We start from the raw sequence: 14,457 nt of genomic DNA, 5'->3' as shown, positions 1-14,457 counted from the left end.
TACAGATAATTTATTATAACAAGTTAAAATTGCCACTTGACATTTTAGGTGCGAGCAAAAATGTGCCGTTTTTGGGTGTGTCCTTTAAAATGCAAATGAGCTGATCTCTGCACTAAATGGCAGTGCAGTGGTTAGATAGTGCAGATTAAGGGGCGGTATTACCCCCTGCTGACATCACAAGGGGAGCCAAATTTCAAAGACCTATTTTTTCACATGCTTGCGGATAATGGTTTACTAAAACTAAAGTACTTGGTTGCTCTTTTTCACATTTTCTAGGTTGATAAAAGGACTGAACCCAATTATAGCACTTAAAGGATTAGTCCATTTTCTTAAAAAAAATCCAGATAATTTACTCACCATCATGTCATTCAAAATGTTGATGTCTTTCTTTGTTCAGTCGAGAAGAAATTATGTTTTTTTGAGGAAAACATTCCAGGATTTTTCTCATTTTAATGGACTTTAAAAATAAAAAATATGCACTTTTAAACCACAACTTCTCGTCTATCTCCGGTCCTGTGATGCGCCAGTGCGACCTCACGTAATACGTCATCGCGTCAAGAGGTCATGGATGACGTATGCGAAACTACGCCCCAGTGTTTACAGGTGTGGAGAAAGAGGACCGTTGCGGCCTTGTTGTATGTGGAATGATACTATTTAATGTCTTTGTCTCAGTTTATTGTTTAAAATGGTCCGAATATGTGCATTTCTTATATGTATTACTTGACATTTCTTCATCACTACGCAATTACGGGAGGTCGCGCCGGCGCTTCACAGGACTGGAGATAGACGAGAAGTTGGGGTTTAAAAGTGCATATATATTTTGACAATCGTTTCGGTAGATAAGACCATTATGCCTCATTTGGGATCGTTTAGAGTCTTTTTAAAACGTTTAAAAAAAATGTTAAGTGTTGAGTTAAGTGTTGGGGTCCATTAAAGCCCATTAAACATAATTTCTTCTCAACTGAACAAAGAAAGACATCAACATTTTGGATGACATGGTGGTTTGGTGAGTAAATTATTTATTTATTAATTATTTTTTAAGAAAATGGACTAATCCTTTAAACATAAAAAAGTCAGATTTTCATTATATGTCCCTTTAAATGTTTATTTTTCTTTGTTTCTTCAATGGCAATATTTACTTCTTAATGCTTTTCAACATAATGCTAGTGCATTGAATAAGTTGCATTATATGACAGCTTGGGTGTGTCTAAAATGGTATTGTATGGTAACTCATACATGCAATAACCTCTACATTTAACCCATCACAGTAATTAATAAAACACATACGCAAACGTTTAAGATGGTAATAAAAATAAACTATAACTAAATGAAGTGAATTTAACACTGCTAGTGTCAGGAACGGGCAACAGTAAGGCAGTGTTTATTCTGAGCTGGGTTCATGTCAGTAATCTATTCCAGATAGTCTTCAGTTGATTTATTTTGTTGTGCATCTCTACAAACAGACAATATGTGTTAAAGTGATTGGCACAGTTCACACTAACCAATATTTATTTAAAGGGCAAAGCACAGATCCATCTCTCATGTCCTTCATTAACATTTGAATAAGTCATGAAGATATCCAGCCTGTAGCGTGAATCTATGTCATTAAATCAGTCAGATTGTGTTTGTTTATAAGTGTGTGTGACTTCGATCAGACCTCATTATAGGAAATCCACAGCGATCACAAACATTTCCTTTCTCCAGAATATAGGAATATCATTGCAATAAAAACACAGTATCAAAACAAGTGGCATTTATTTCAATCAAATATAGCAATAACTCATACAAACAAAACGAATGTTTTGTTCATACTGTAATTAAGACAAAAAGTATTTGGAGATTTTTTTGGATATGTGCTGTAATACGATGATCTGTGTGGACTTTTATTGTCCTGCAAAAAGCAGGAAAAATGGGAATTGACTAAAGCTCATCTATTATTGCCTTTAGGATTATTTAATCTGAAAACAAAAATCCTAAATCACAAATCGAGATGAACAACACTAGATCTTCTGTGAACGAGTGGCTATGTAAGCGGATAACATTCAGCATTAATGAATATTACAGTACATCATAGCTTTATATGTACTGTCATTGTCCACATCAGTCATCAATCTTTATGACACATGTGTATAACACAATGAAGAAAATGCAAAACAATAACGTCAAACTAAGTCTCTTTTGATCCTTTCTTCAGTGAATCTTACAAATAACTATTTGCATAAAGTGTACTTTTGTACCAGACATTTTCATAACAATTAAGCTATTTTTTTAAAGTTCAAAATGTAATGCATCAGGATATTTTACTAGTTTACTTGAAATGGTTCAATATTTTTTATGCAAAACGCATTTCTTAGATTTTAGTAGTAAATAAGTAAAATATCCACGCCTGTTTCCAGACCTCTTCAGGATCTCTACGACTAAAGCTCTTCATCAGTGTAACAGTGTTTGTCCTGAGTCACATGCTAAGTATGCATACTGTATATGTGTTTAGTATCTGTATGTGAATACTCTGTGTAGGTAGTCATGTAGCAGACGCTTTTCTCTTGACCAGCACACATGATCAAATTCTCACGACCAGTAACCATCAAAACTTCAGGTTACCAGAGCTAAGCCTTATATACTAAAACACTACAGCCTCGACTCCATCATACAGTAATGGTCACAAATCCCTGTGCATGACAGTCAATCTCTATTAGTGAATAAAAACAAAACCTGTACATGCATACAGTAAATGGATATCACATTTCCAATAATAGCTACAGAAGAGGAGTATGCATGTTGCGTAAAGGTCATATTGCTGTATTTTTCCCTATAGCAGCAATGGGCTTGCATTCAGTGTGACATCATCATCATCACATAGAGTAAAGTATACCCAAAACACTCTGATGATGACATTTCTCCTGAGCAGAGACTGAATAAAACGCATCTAATATAATTAATAAACACAGAAAATGTTAATGATGGTAAACGGCTTATTTTGCAAAAACACACACACAGGGAGAGAAAGACTGCTGCTCTCTCTCTTTTCTCTTTACTGTATATTAAGATCATCTGACACGATCTGGAGAAGAAACAGTGCTGAAGTGAAAACATTTCTGCTTTGCTCAGGTCCGACAGGCTTCATCCAACTTCTGTTTAAATATGATAAAGCGCTGTCGTTTCTTCCTCTTCGCCATCTTGACCATCAACTAGGTGATCTGTTGACAAATTAGATGATAGTATAAGCTAATTTATTTCACTTTTTTTGCAGTGGATAATTTGAATTCAATTTAAACTTGAACATTTTTATTTTACACATGTGCTTGATGTGACGCAGTGGTTCCTGGAGATCTACAGTCCTGCAGAATTCAGCTCCAACCCCAATCAAGCTTTTCATGACTACCTAAAAACATTCGAGGCAGGTGTGTTGAAGTATGCAGGAGAGTAAATCTCCAGGAACAGGGCTGGTGACCACTGGCCTAAATACTTGACAAATAACTAATATAAAACAAATTTGTACACAAAAATATGCAGATAGCAATTTAAAAAAAAGAACACAATAGAAGACATCTTCTTTAAATACACAAAGAAAAAATATGCTACAGAAAGTTTATTTACCACATGAGCAAGTTTATGAGGAGAGGGGGAAACGATTCATTCCTTCATTTGGAAAATGTTCAGGTGGGGCCGAACCCATCCGATAAGAAAGAGCTGTTAAAATAATACAGAAGGCATGATGACATATACAGTGTGTGTGTCTCTGTGTGTGTGTATGTGTCTGACATTCCAGTTAACGTTTGAAGGGATTAAAACCATAGACTGTAAAAAACAGATGGACGTAGTGTCCGTGACGTCACCTATAGGTTTCTGATGATCGTTTTTGAAACTTAAAGTAGGCGGTGCCTGCCGTCGCTATCTTGGCCGCGCGTCACCCTAGTTTGGTTCAAAAACACTATAGTATTTACTAGAGTAATTTTACTTCATTTCCCATAGTTAGTTTACTATAAATTACTATAGTACTTCTAATACAGTTTACTGTAGTACATTTACTATATTATGATTCAAAAACACTATAGTATTTACTAGAGTAATTTACTTCATTTTTTATAGCTAGATTACTATAAATTACTATTGTACTTTTAATACAGTTTACTGTAGTACATTTACTATAGTAAGGTTCAAAAACACTATAGTATTTACTAGAGTAATTTTACTACATTTTTCTATGGTAATTTTACTATAATACACTATAGTATTTTTTCATGTGGGATGACTCGCGGATATCCGAAAATGGGTAAAGAGGCGGGACGTGGTTGAAGCTGAAGTGGCTGGATGCTGAAACCACGCACGCCTAGCATGACTCTAGTGAAAGCAGTGGCTGTTCAACCATTACTCAAACGGCCACGCCTTTAAGGATTGATATAATTTAAACGGATGAGTTACAAAAATGTTTTACCCCCCTCAAAGTTGTCATGAAGGGCAAAATTAGCTATATAGAACAAAACACTTTTTTTGTGTTACATGCAGGTCAGCTCTCACGTCACCAAGTCAGAACCATCTATTGATCAACATCATGCTGCTTAAAACTAATGATTAGAGTAATGTAGGGCTGCAAAATGAGAATAATCGTTCGTTTGCGAAAAAAAGTTTTTGTTTAGATCATATATGTATGTGTACTGTGTATAATAATTTTGTATATATATAAATAAACACAGATGCAAATATATATATATATATATATATATATATATATATATATATATATATATATATATATATATATATATATATATATATATATATATATATAAAATATTTACATGTGTATATACATTTTTATATTTATATATAATTTATATTTTATATACCGTAATTATAAATACTTAATATAAAAATAGATTTTTTATACATGCATGTGTGTGTATTTATATATACATAATTTTTATCCACAGTACAGAAAGTTTACTTGAGGCACGCTTAGGCTCCCCTGTGCCCGCATCACCCAACGTCAAGACACTGCATATGTTAATTTTTTACACATTCTGTGCGTCATGCCATCTAAGGCGTCATTTCGTGCCAAAATAAATAAAAGGGACAACACAAGTTGTGCTAAAAACAGTGATGGGAGCAACGCATTACAATTTTTGATCTTACGTCGTATGACCATGGGGGGCGGCACAATGAATAATAACACAGAAGGTGTGTTAGTTCAGGGACAACACATTAAATGTGTTGTCCCTATACTAACACACCTTCTGTGTTATTATTCATTGTGCCGCCCACCACGGTCCCGCGTCATCAGATCAGAAATGTCTTGTCTGCAAGTGTTCATTTATCACAAAATAGAGGAAAACGAGCAACCAACTAATTTAAATTTCACTAATTGTAACTGCATTACTTGATTTAAAAAAAAAAACTTTGTTACATGTTCATTACCGCTAAAAGTAGTGGAATTACAGTAACGGAATTACTTTATAACCCGTTACTCCAGTCACTGTTTTTAACACAACTTGTGTTGTCCCTTTCATTTATTTGAACATGAAATAACGCCTTAAATGGCATGACACACACAATGTGTAAAAAATTAACACATCATTTTTTTGCATTGTAGTGTCATCATTGACACAACATCGAGTGACTGATATAAAGGGAGCGTCTCGGTTACAACTGGGTGCCCAAAGGTAAAACCCTACTGTCATCACAGACACATCTCGTTTACTCAACAGTGGGTACAGTCGTATTTTTTATAGCTATATTTGATAGTTTTTTGTTTAGTGTACAGAAGCTGAAGTGACAAACAACCTGACTCTCTGTGAGGAATGATGCGTTTTCCTGGATCCATCTGTAGACGAATCTCTTTGATAGAGAAGATTGAAGCAGCTGATGTGACAGAGATTAACAGTCAAAATGTGAAATGCCTACTAAACACATGTCAAAGTTACTGTTTGAACAGAGATTGTAAAATGTTAAATGGATTAGGAATTCACTTTCAGGAATCTCTACTGTTTACTGTACTTTCTATTACTATGGTTAACCTTTAAAATAATAGACAAACACTAATTTGAAAAAGGACTGATAATGAGAAGTAGTAATAAATACTCACTGTCAGCCAATTCGTGAACTTTGTCTCCAAGATCTCTAAAATAAATGTGCTGAAGAGCCACGTCTGCAGAAACTCGTTGCCTCGCTGAAAACTACACACACACACACACACACACACACACACACACACACACACACACACACACACACACACACACACACACACACACACACACACACACACACACACACACACACACACACACACACACACACACACACACACACACACACACACACACACACTTTTCAGTGTTTAGTTTTATTCAAAACTTTCACAAATTTTTTTCATTGTTCCAAAGCAGTTTAACAGTAAAAAGCATATATGGTATTACTGCAAAATACTTTTAAATAATAACCAATTGGGGCATGGGTTCAATTCCAGTCAAAATACAAAGATGGAAAACTGGAAACTGAATAACGCTTGGAGACAGGTTTCAAAGTGCAAGATTACAACTATAAAAACTTCCTGGCGTTACCTGTAACAACTGGCACAGGAGGTCATGGCCGTCACTGCCAATCCTGTAAAACACAGAAAACACATGCTATAAACACATGTGAAACACGTGTTTCACGGCAGTGTCACGTACTTTGCACACAATGCACTAGTTATGTGTTTATGAGGACACTTTGCTGTTTGATATCTTAAAGGCGGAGTCCACGATGTTTGAAAAACGCTTTGGAAAAGGAGACCGGCCGACTATCAAAACACACTTATAGTCAATCAGCAGTAAGGAGCGTGTCTACTAACCGACATCCTTGCCGGGTTGCGTATGTGTGGGGCGGGTCTATCAACAGAAGGTCCAGATTCTATTGGGGTAGGGGCGTGTTTGTTTAGGTGATTTCAAATATCAACATTGGCTTTCAAACATCGTGGACTCCACCTTTAACTCTTTCACCGCCAGCTTTTTTTAAAAGTTGCCAGCCAGCGCCAGCGTTTTTCATGATTTTAACCAAAGTTGAATGCCTTACAGAAAATGTTCTTCTTTAAATATATAAACATACAATATACCAAATGAAAGAACAGACCCTCTGCTTTCAAACAAACAAAAAAAAAACGTTTCATCCTACCTTTAGTGGTTCTTTTGTAATCAGCTTTTGAATATGGGTAGGTTTCTGCAAAAACACCACATTTTGAGCAAAAAGCAGAGATAATTCCATTTTTGTGACGGACTTTTCATAGAGATCCCATTCAGAGGGATCTTTAAAACAGACACGAGCTGTGTCTGAAACCGCTCCCTATCCACTATATAGTGCACTATATCGGGTGTCGGCCATTTTGTAGTGGTGTCCGAAACCTGAGTGAACAACTTTCCCTACATTCATTCACTACTTTTTACCCACAATGCACTCTGATTTTGAGGGTACATTCGATGTACACTCGTTCACTCATATTTCCCATGATGCAACGGGAGACGAACGCGTAACTTGAATCAGCTGAAGGATACTGACAGTAAACACCAAACATTTTCTTGTTGTCAGTTATTTTCTACTTTTTGAAAATAAACAAATTAAAAATAATTGCGTTATCTTTTATTTAAAATCTAATACACATTTTTATTAAACAATAAATAAACAGCAGTAAGTAAATATTATCAGCAGTTGTTTTGTTCTCTTTATTATCAACTAATACAATAAACATGACAAATGTGAAAAACAGTAAGAAAGTAAACTTTACCATTTCACAGCACAATCAATAAAGCCACACAGGTGTTTATGATGAATCTCTGCGATAGCTCTCTGACGCATGATATTTGCGTCAGTGTCCGAAATCGCTCACTCATTTTTATTTGCTTCTTCCCCATATAGTGGACTCAATTGTCATTCCCCATATAGGGAATAGTGAATGAGTAAACGAGGGAACGGTTTCAGACACAGCTACGGACATGCAGCTGCTTGCCATAGGGCAATACTTCCGGGTTTAAAAACCCTGGTGGATAATAGCGGTATTGCGGAAAGACGGAAAATCTCGTCATTGGCGGGGAAGCGTTTTCTCTTAATTGACGAGATATCTCGTCAATGGCGGTGAAAGAGTTAAAGGGGTCAACATTAGGAATGAAATATGCCTTGTTCTTTTGACATATAACAGGTCTTGGTATCATTACTACATCCTGCTACTTTCATAGCTTAAAACGCCCTCCTAATCTATAATTAAAGCATTTATGTAACTTTCTCCAAAAACAACAACAATGACAAATGGCTGGATTTGTGGCATACATAACGATAGATAGATGTCCCGCCCCAAAGAAAGACACAGCACATTATAATATCGTTGGTGCCGCCCACTGACGTTCAGTGAGAGGAGCAACTCAAAAGGGGCTGTAACAAGGTGTTTACAAGCATGATAAAATTGTAATGACAGTAAGATTGCAATTTTAGACAAATATATATATGAGCGTCTTTGTAGGGCTTCAAAACAATCCCGATGTCAGAGAGAAATGGATTGTTCATTTTTTAACAAATGTGTTGAGAAATTTTTACACCAATCGCTCTTACCCAACTTATAAAGCACTAAAGCTTCTACGGATTCAGAAACAAAAAACCTCAGTGCATGTTTTGATCATTGCTCTGAATCTGATCTCTAACAAAAATCCTTTACAAAAATGCTATTATCTATTTTTAAAGAAACCTACCCATATTTGAAAAGTGATAAAAAGAGAACAAATAAAGGTAGAATAAAACAGGGTTTTTTTGTTCAAAAGCAGAGGGTTTGTTCTTCTTTGATTTGATATATTGTATGTTCATATATTTAAAGAATATGTAATGAAAACTGTTGTGAAAATTATAAAAATGCTGGCACTGGCTGGCAAGTAAAAAAACGCTGGTGGGGAAAGAGTTCAAACCTTTTTATAGGCCATATTCTCATGGACTATACAGAAACAAAGGTAAGAAGCACTTAGGAGTTAATTTGATTGCTATATTGCACATTAATGCAAAATACACTTTTACACCGACAACTCATTACATTAATGTGCTCATCGGTCATGTCTGTGATTGGCTGTAATGATCAACACGGCAAATCAGGGAATAAAAAGACGTGCAACGTAAATAGATCTTAATGTTAATGCTGTAATTTTTTATTTATTTTCACATTTCAATTTAATTGCAATAAAAACATGCAACTAAAAAAACTAGCATATAAAAACACACATATATAAAATTATATATTTGACCTCAGAGTCAGAGCACATATGTGATTCCACGCCCCCTCTAGAGGTGAATCTAGATATAAACATTAAGAAATGGACTTTGAACCATCATCTTTGTACACAAGTAGGGTAAACTGAACATTATGGTAGCTGCTGCGTTTTGAGAGTGCTGCAAACGTATCACAAAATGCAGCAGCAACGTGTCTGTGCATAATGATGGCACCAGTGCTTTTCTGTTGCGTCTGGATTTGTATAATTCATTAATAATTAATTGCAACCAGAAAAAAAGCACCTGATTAAAAAAGTAAAAATCTCAGAGTAAAGTGAAGAACTGCACATATTTTGCCAATAAAACAAGTTGAAGATGCTTCATTGGATTTGAGGTTGCATGCAAAATCCACTTGGCTCAAAAATCTGAGGGGGCACATGCAGTTTGAATGGTGGGGGGGGGGGGGGGTTGAATGGGCCTGACACATCTGGATATCACAACATTAGTCCAATGTGATGAGAAACATACCTGGGTGCATGAGTGATGAGAGATTCACCCTCATAATGAGGAAAGTTGTACGAATAAAAGCTGTCATTGACTTCTGGCCAAGACTTCTCAGTAGGAGAACCTGCAGATGACAGAATGACCATCATCAAACAATCACACTACAGACACTGACAAACAATGTACATGCTACTCATAAATAAAGCTATAAAGTCGAATTCAGTTTAATATGTGATGGCAAAGCTTTCAAGTCAGTAAATGCCTATATAATCCTTCAAAAAAGATTAAGTTGAGTTGCTGAAAACATAAGAAAGATGAAACCTGAAAATCTCAAATAATCTGTTCATGTATAACATCTTTATTAACACAGAATTATATAATCTAAACTACAACTGAATCACAATTTTTTTCAATAAATAAAGCCTAGTAGGCATAGATACATTACACTACATTTAGTTATTTTTATTCTGTTCATTATATAAAGGGCCGTAATAGTTCACACTGATTCTGAGATTTAAAGGGGTCATGAACTGAAGAATTAAATTCCAAGTGATCTTTCGACATTTAAGAGGTCTTGGTATAATCAATGCATCCTGTAAGTTTCATACTGTAGCTATAAAACACCCTCCTTGATAACGAAAATTGATAACGAAAGCATTTATGTAATCGTTCTCCAGAAAAACCTGAATGTTAATTGGCTATACGTATGGCATTTCAATATAAATTTATTTTCATGACCTCCACCCAAGAGCAAATGTCACTGATCATCACATCGTATCAAAGGAGCAACACAAGGAAGTCTAAAGTTATTGCTGTCTAAAATTATGATAATAACAGTAATAACATATATATTGCAATAAAAGTAAGATTGTGATGTCAGAGAAATATTGTGCTGTTGCTGGCTGTGGAAAACGAAAATGTCTTTGTAAGGCATCTGAAGGATCCCGACGTCAGAGAGAAATGGATTGTTTATGACGTATATTGATTGACGCATGACAAATGCGGAGGGTGAAGGCACTACACTAATACTCTCGTTATCGGAAGCTAGTTATTTAAGTTTGTAAAGTTTAAAATATGGATATTTCTCTTACAAAATCGCACCAATTTCCCCTTAGAAGGCCCTTATTTTACCTATGATGTCGTGTGGATTACTTTTGCGAAAGATGGATGCACATTCATTGAACTTGAAGGAGCTGGACCCCATATTAATCTATTGTAAAGATTGTAAGAGTTACTGGTGTGTATTCTTGAGACAAATCAATGGCATTGCTGATCTGTCAGTGCGAGTTATTTTTAGTTAAAACACCTCAAACATGTATTTTAGTCTAGGATTAGCCTTAAGCCTCGTCTGTGAAACCAGCGGTTACAGTATTAGCCTAATATCAGTTCACACTTGGGCTTATTGCTGTGTTAGTTATAGTGGGTGACTTATCATCCAACAAATAATGGTATTAAACAAGCTACTAAACAAAATTATAATCTCTATCATATAATTTCTAATTTACTCAGCATCATCTGTATTAAAGGGAGAGAATCACGACTTCTAAAGTTACACAATTATTGAAGAACTTTTTTCTCTGTGTGTGTGTTTGGTAAACGGGGGAAAGCAGGCAGTGAACCAAAGCACTGTGAGGTAAGGGAATGGGGACTCAAAATGTTTCTAAACTGCATTTCTATTGTTTTACTACACACACAACTATTTAATATATATACATACACACACACGTGCACACACACATATACATATATATATACATATACATACTTGTACCAATAACATTTTGTCATTCTGTTATAGCTCTTACCCAAGATACGAAATATAAGATGAAGTTCATCCTCGATTGTTGACCCAGGGAAGAGAGGCCGTCCTGTGATCATTTCATAGAATATACAACCTACACCCCTGTGATAACAGACACACAAGCAAACAAACAGACATTAGCGTTTCTATGACATGCAAAATGCTGTTTTTTTCTGTTTACCGTAGGCCAGAATCTGTGTGCAGAAGATCAGACTCAGTAAACCACTGGACCAAACTCAGGGCTGCAGAGAGGAAGTGACTCTTCTGACTTCAGCAAATATCAGTCTCTTCTCTTTCTAGGCTATTGTTAAAGGAATATTCCATTTTCTTAAAAAAAATCCAGATAATTTACTCACCACCATGTCATCCAAAATGTTGATGTCTTTCTTTGTTCAGTCGAGAAGAAATTATGTTTTTTGAGTAAAACATTGCAGGATTTTTCTCATTTTAATGGACTTTAATACACACCAACAATTAACACTTAACTCAACACGTAACAGTTTATTTCAACGGAGTTTCAAAGGACTATAAACAATCCCAAACGATGCATAAGGGTCTTATCTAGCGAAACGATTGTAATTTTTGACAAGAAAAATAAAAAATATGCTCTTTTAAATCACAACTTTTCGTCTAGGTCCGGTCCAGCGCGACCTAACATAAATGCGTAGTGACGTAGGGAGGTCACGTGTTACATATATAAAACGCACATTTGCGGACCATTGTTAACAATTAACTGACACAAAGAAATTAATTAGTATCAGTTGACATACAACAACGTAGAAACGGTCCTCTTTCAACACACTTGTAAACACTGGGGCGGAGTTTCGCATTCGTCCTCTGTGACCTCTTGACGTCATGACGTATTGCGTGGGGTCATGCTGGCGCATCACGACCAGATCTAGACGAGAAGTTGTGCTTTAAAAGTGTATATTTGTTCTTTTTCTTGTCAAAAATGACAATCGTTTTGCTAGATAAGACACTTATGCCTCGTTTGGGATTGTTTATAGTCCTTTGAAACTCTGTTGAAAAAAACTGTTACGTGTTGAGTTAAGTGTTAATTGTTGGTGTCTATTAAAGTCCATTAAATTAGAAAAATTCTGCAATGTTTTCTTCAAAAAACATAATTTCTTCTCGACTGAACAAAGAAAGACATCAACATTTTGGATGACATGGTGGTGAGTAAATTATCTGGATTTTTCTTTTAAGAAAATGGAATATTACTTTAACATCTTGACAGTCAATAAAGCATACTTTCAAAATAAGATCAACAACAGTTGCCAACTATTCTCAACCTTCTCCTCTCTTCTCTGTCCCCCATCACTTCACTCACAGGAGATGACCCAAACACCGCAAAAACCCTTACACCAAAGCGATTAAATGCGGCTGAAAATGGCAGACGGAGACCAACTGTGGGTGCTTGCCAACGCTTTGGTTGCTATGATACTTCTGCTTTGTTGATCAGTCATTGTACGATGCACTGATTGGTTGTTGTGATATTTGTCCCGCCCCCCAACTGTGATTGGATGGTTGAGTGAAAAGTGACATTGACAAGCTGAGCGTTTCACCCAAAGTTAAACATTTTTTAACTCTGGGCGCTCAGCGCCAAACGTGGAAAAACGCAGAGCACAGCGTTTCACTTTCGATCAATAATGCATAAATATTCAAGGTAAAAATTCAAGCACAGCAGTACTCAATACAATATAATGCTTCAGCCTAGATACAAGCAATATTAACATCATCAGGGCACCTGACAGGTTCTCTACATGAGAAACCTGCGGCTTATGTGTAGTAGACTCAATATCAATCTCAAAGATTTAATGCTTCGCTGTCAAGAAATTACTGAACATGAACAGTGCAAAATCTCAGAGGAGGGAAATGTTTGAAAGAGTTGAGGACCTCTCTTGGTTAACAGATGTTATAACCTGAACACATTCATCACATGTACCTGAATATTATTTTATAAATCTTATTAGACAGGCTCCTTTTAATCAGACTGTCGGCCATATATCATCAGCTTCCCATCACTGCATTATTTCTTATACGCATCCTCTACAGCGGGTGTCTCCAATCCTGCTCCTGAAGAGCTACTGGCTGTGTCCAAAACCGCCTACTTCCATACTATATAGTAGGCGAAAAGCAGTAGGCAAGGTGAGTAGTATGTCCGAATTCACAGTATTCCAAAAACAGTACGCGAAAAGTACCCGGATGACCTACTACTTCCGGTTAGATTTTGCAGTGTGCATACAATAGACACTTCATTATCCCATGATGCCCGTGAGAGGAGTTATCCAATGAAGAAGAAGAGGCCTCGTCATATTATAAAATGGAGGAAATGCAACTGTATTAGCGCTGGTATGACACGACGTGATGACGACGTATGTCACGTGATGTGTCAACATGGCGGATGTAGTACGTCCGAATTTCATTCATACTACCAGGATTCATACTATACAGTACCTACTGTTTGAACGGTAAGTAAGTAGGTACTTCCTCTCATTCAGGACGTACTGTACAGTTTGCGGTCTCGGATGCAGCCACAGTCATGCAGACTTCAGCTCCAACACACCTGTCTGTAATTCACGCAACCCTGAACACCTTGATTAGCTGCTTCAGATGTGTTTAATTGGGGCTGAAGCTAAAATCTGCAGGACGGTAGCTCACCAGGAGCAGGGTTGGAGACCCCTGGTCTACAGTTTGATATTTATTAGTTTAATTGTGATTCATTTATGACTTTCTGGTGATATTGAATGTAAAGAACCTTACCAGATGTCAATGGATGTGGTGTATTCTGTGGAGCCCAGCAGCACATCTGGAGGTCTGTACCAGAGCGTCACCACTTCATTAGAGAAGGTCTTTGTGGGCACCGACTTTGCACGTGCAAGACCTACAACAGACACAAATACACTTTACTGGGAATAAGATTAGGAACAGAA

General features: G+C 36.3%; 1 protein-coding gene across 3 annotated transcripts in view; it reads right to left on the bottom strand.

Annotated features, from left to right (window-relative positions):
* Positions 1-1,562: 1,562 nt before the first annotated feature.
* LOC129452268 (cyclin-dependent kinase 16) overlaps positions 1,563-14,457 on the bottom strand; it is a 37,989-nt gene continuing 25,094 nt past the window's right edge. Inside the window, exons 10-18 of one of the 3 annotated variants that reach the window (XR_012358248.1) lie at positions 14,288-14,408; positions 11,529-11,626; positions 9,748-9,847; positions 6,561-6,603; positions 6,083-6,173; positions 5,782-5,859; positions 3,598-3,690; positions 3,295-3,382; positions 1,563-3,197 (exon numbers count right to left, since the gene is read on the bottom strand). Coding sequence is in view for 2 of the 3 variants with exons in the window: in XM_055216024.2 (XP_055071999.2) it covers positions 3,611-3,690; positions 5,782-5,859; positions 6,083-6,173; positions 6,561-6,603; positions 9,748-9,847; positions 11,529-11,626; positions 14,288-14,408 (611 nt within the window). In the remaining variant the exon portion in view is untranslated. Of the gene's footprint in view, positions 3,198-3,294; positions 3,383-3,411; positions 3,466-3,597; positions 3,691-5,781; positions 5,860-6,082; positions 6,174-6,560; positions 6,604-9,747; positions 9,848-11,528; positions 11,627-14,287; positions 14,409-14,457 lie in introns of those variants that run through there. The other 2 variants (XM_055216024.2, XM_073854898.1) reach the window with 2 other exon arrangements.

This window comes from Misgurnus anguillicaudatus, chromosome 17 (assembly GCF_027580225.2).
Source record: "Misgurnus anguillicaudatus chromosome 17, ASM2758022v2, whole genome shotgun sequence".
In the NCBI taxonomy this organism is placed as follows: Eukaryota; Metazoa; Chordata; class Actinopteri; order Cypriniformes; family Cobitidae; genus Misgurnus; species Misgurnus anguillicaudatus.
This window is presented reverse-complemented; position numbering and strand designations above follow the sequence as displayed.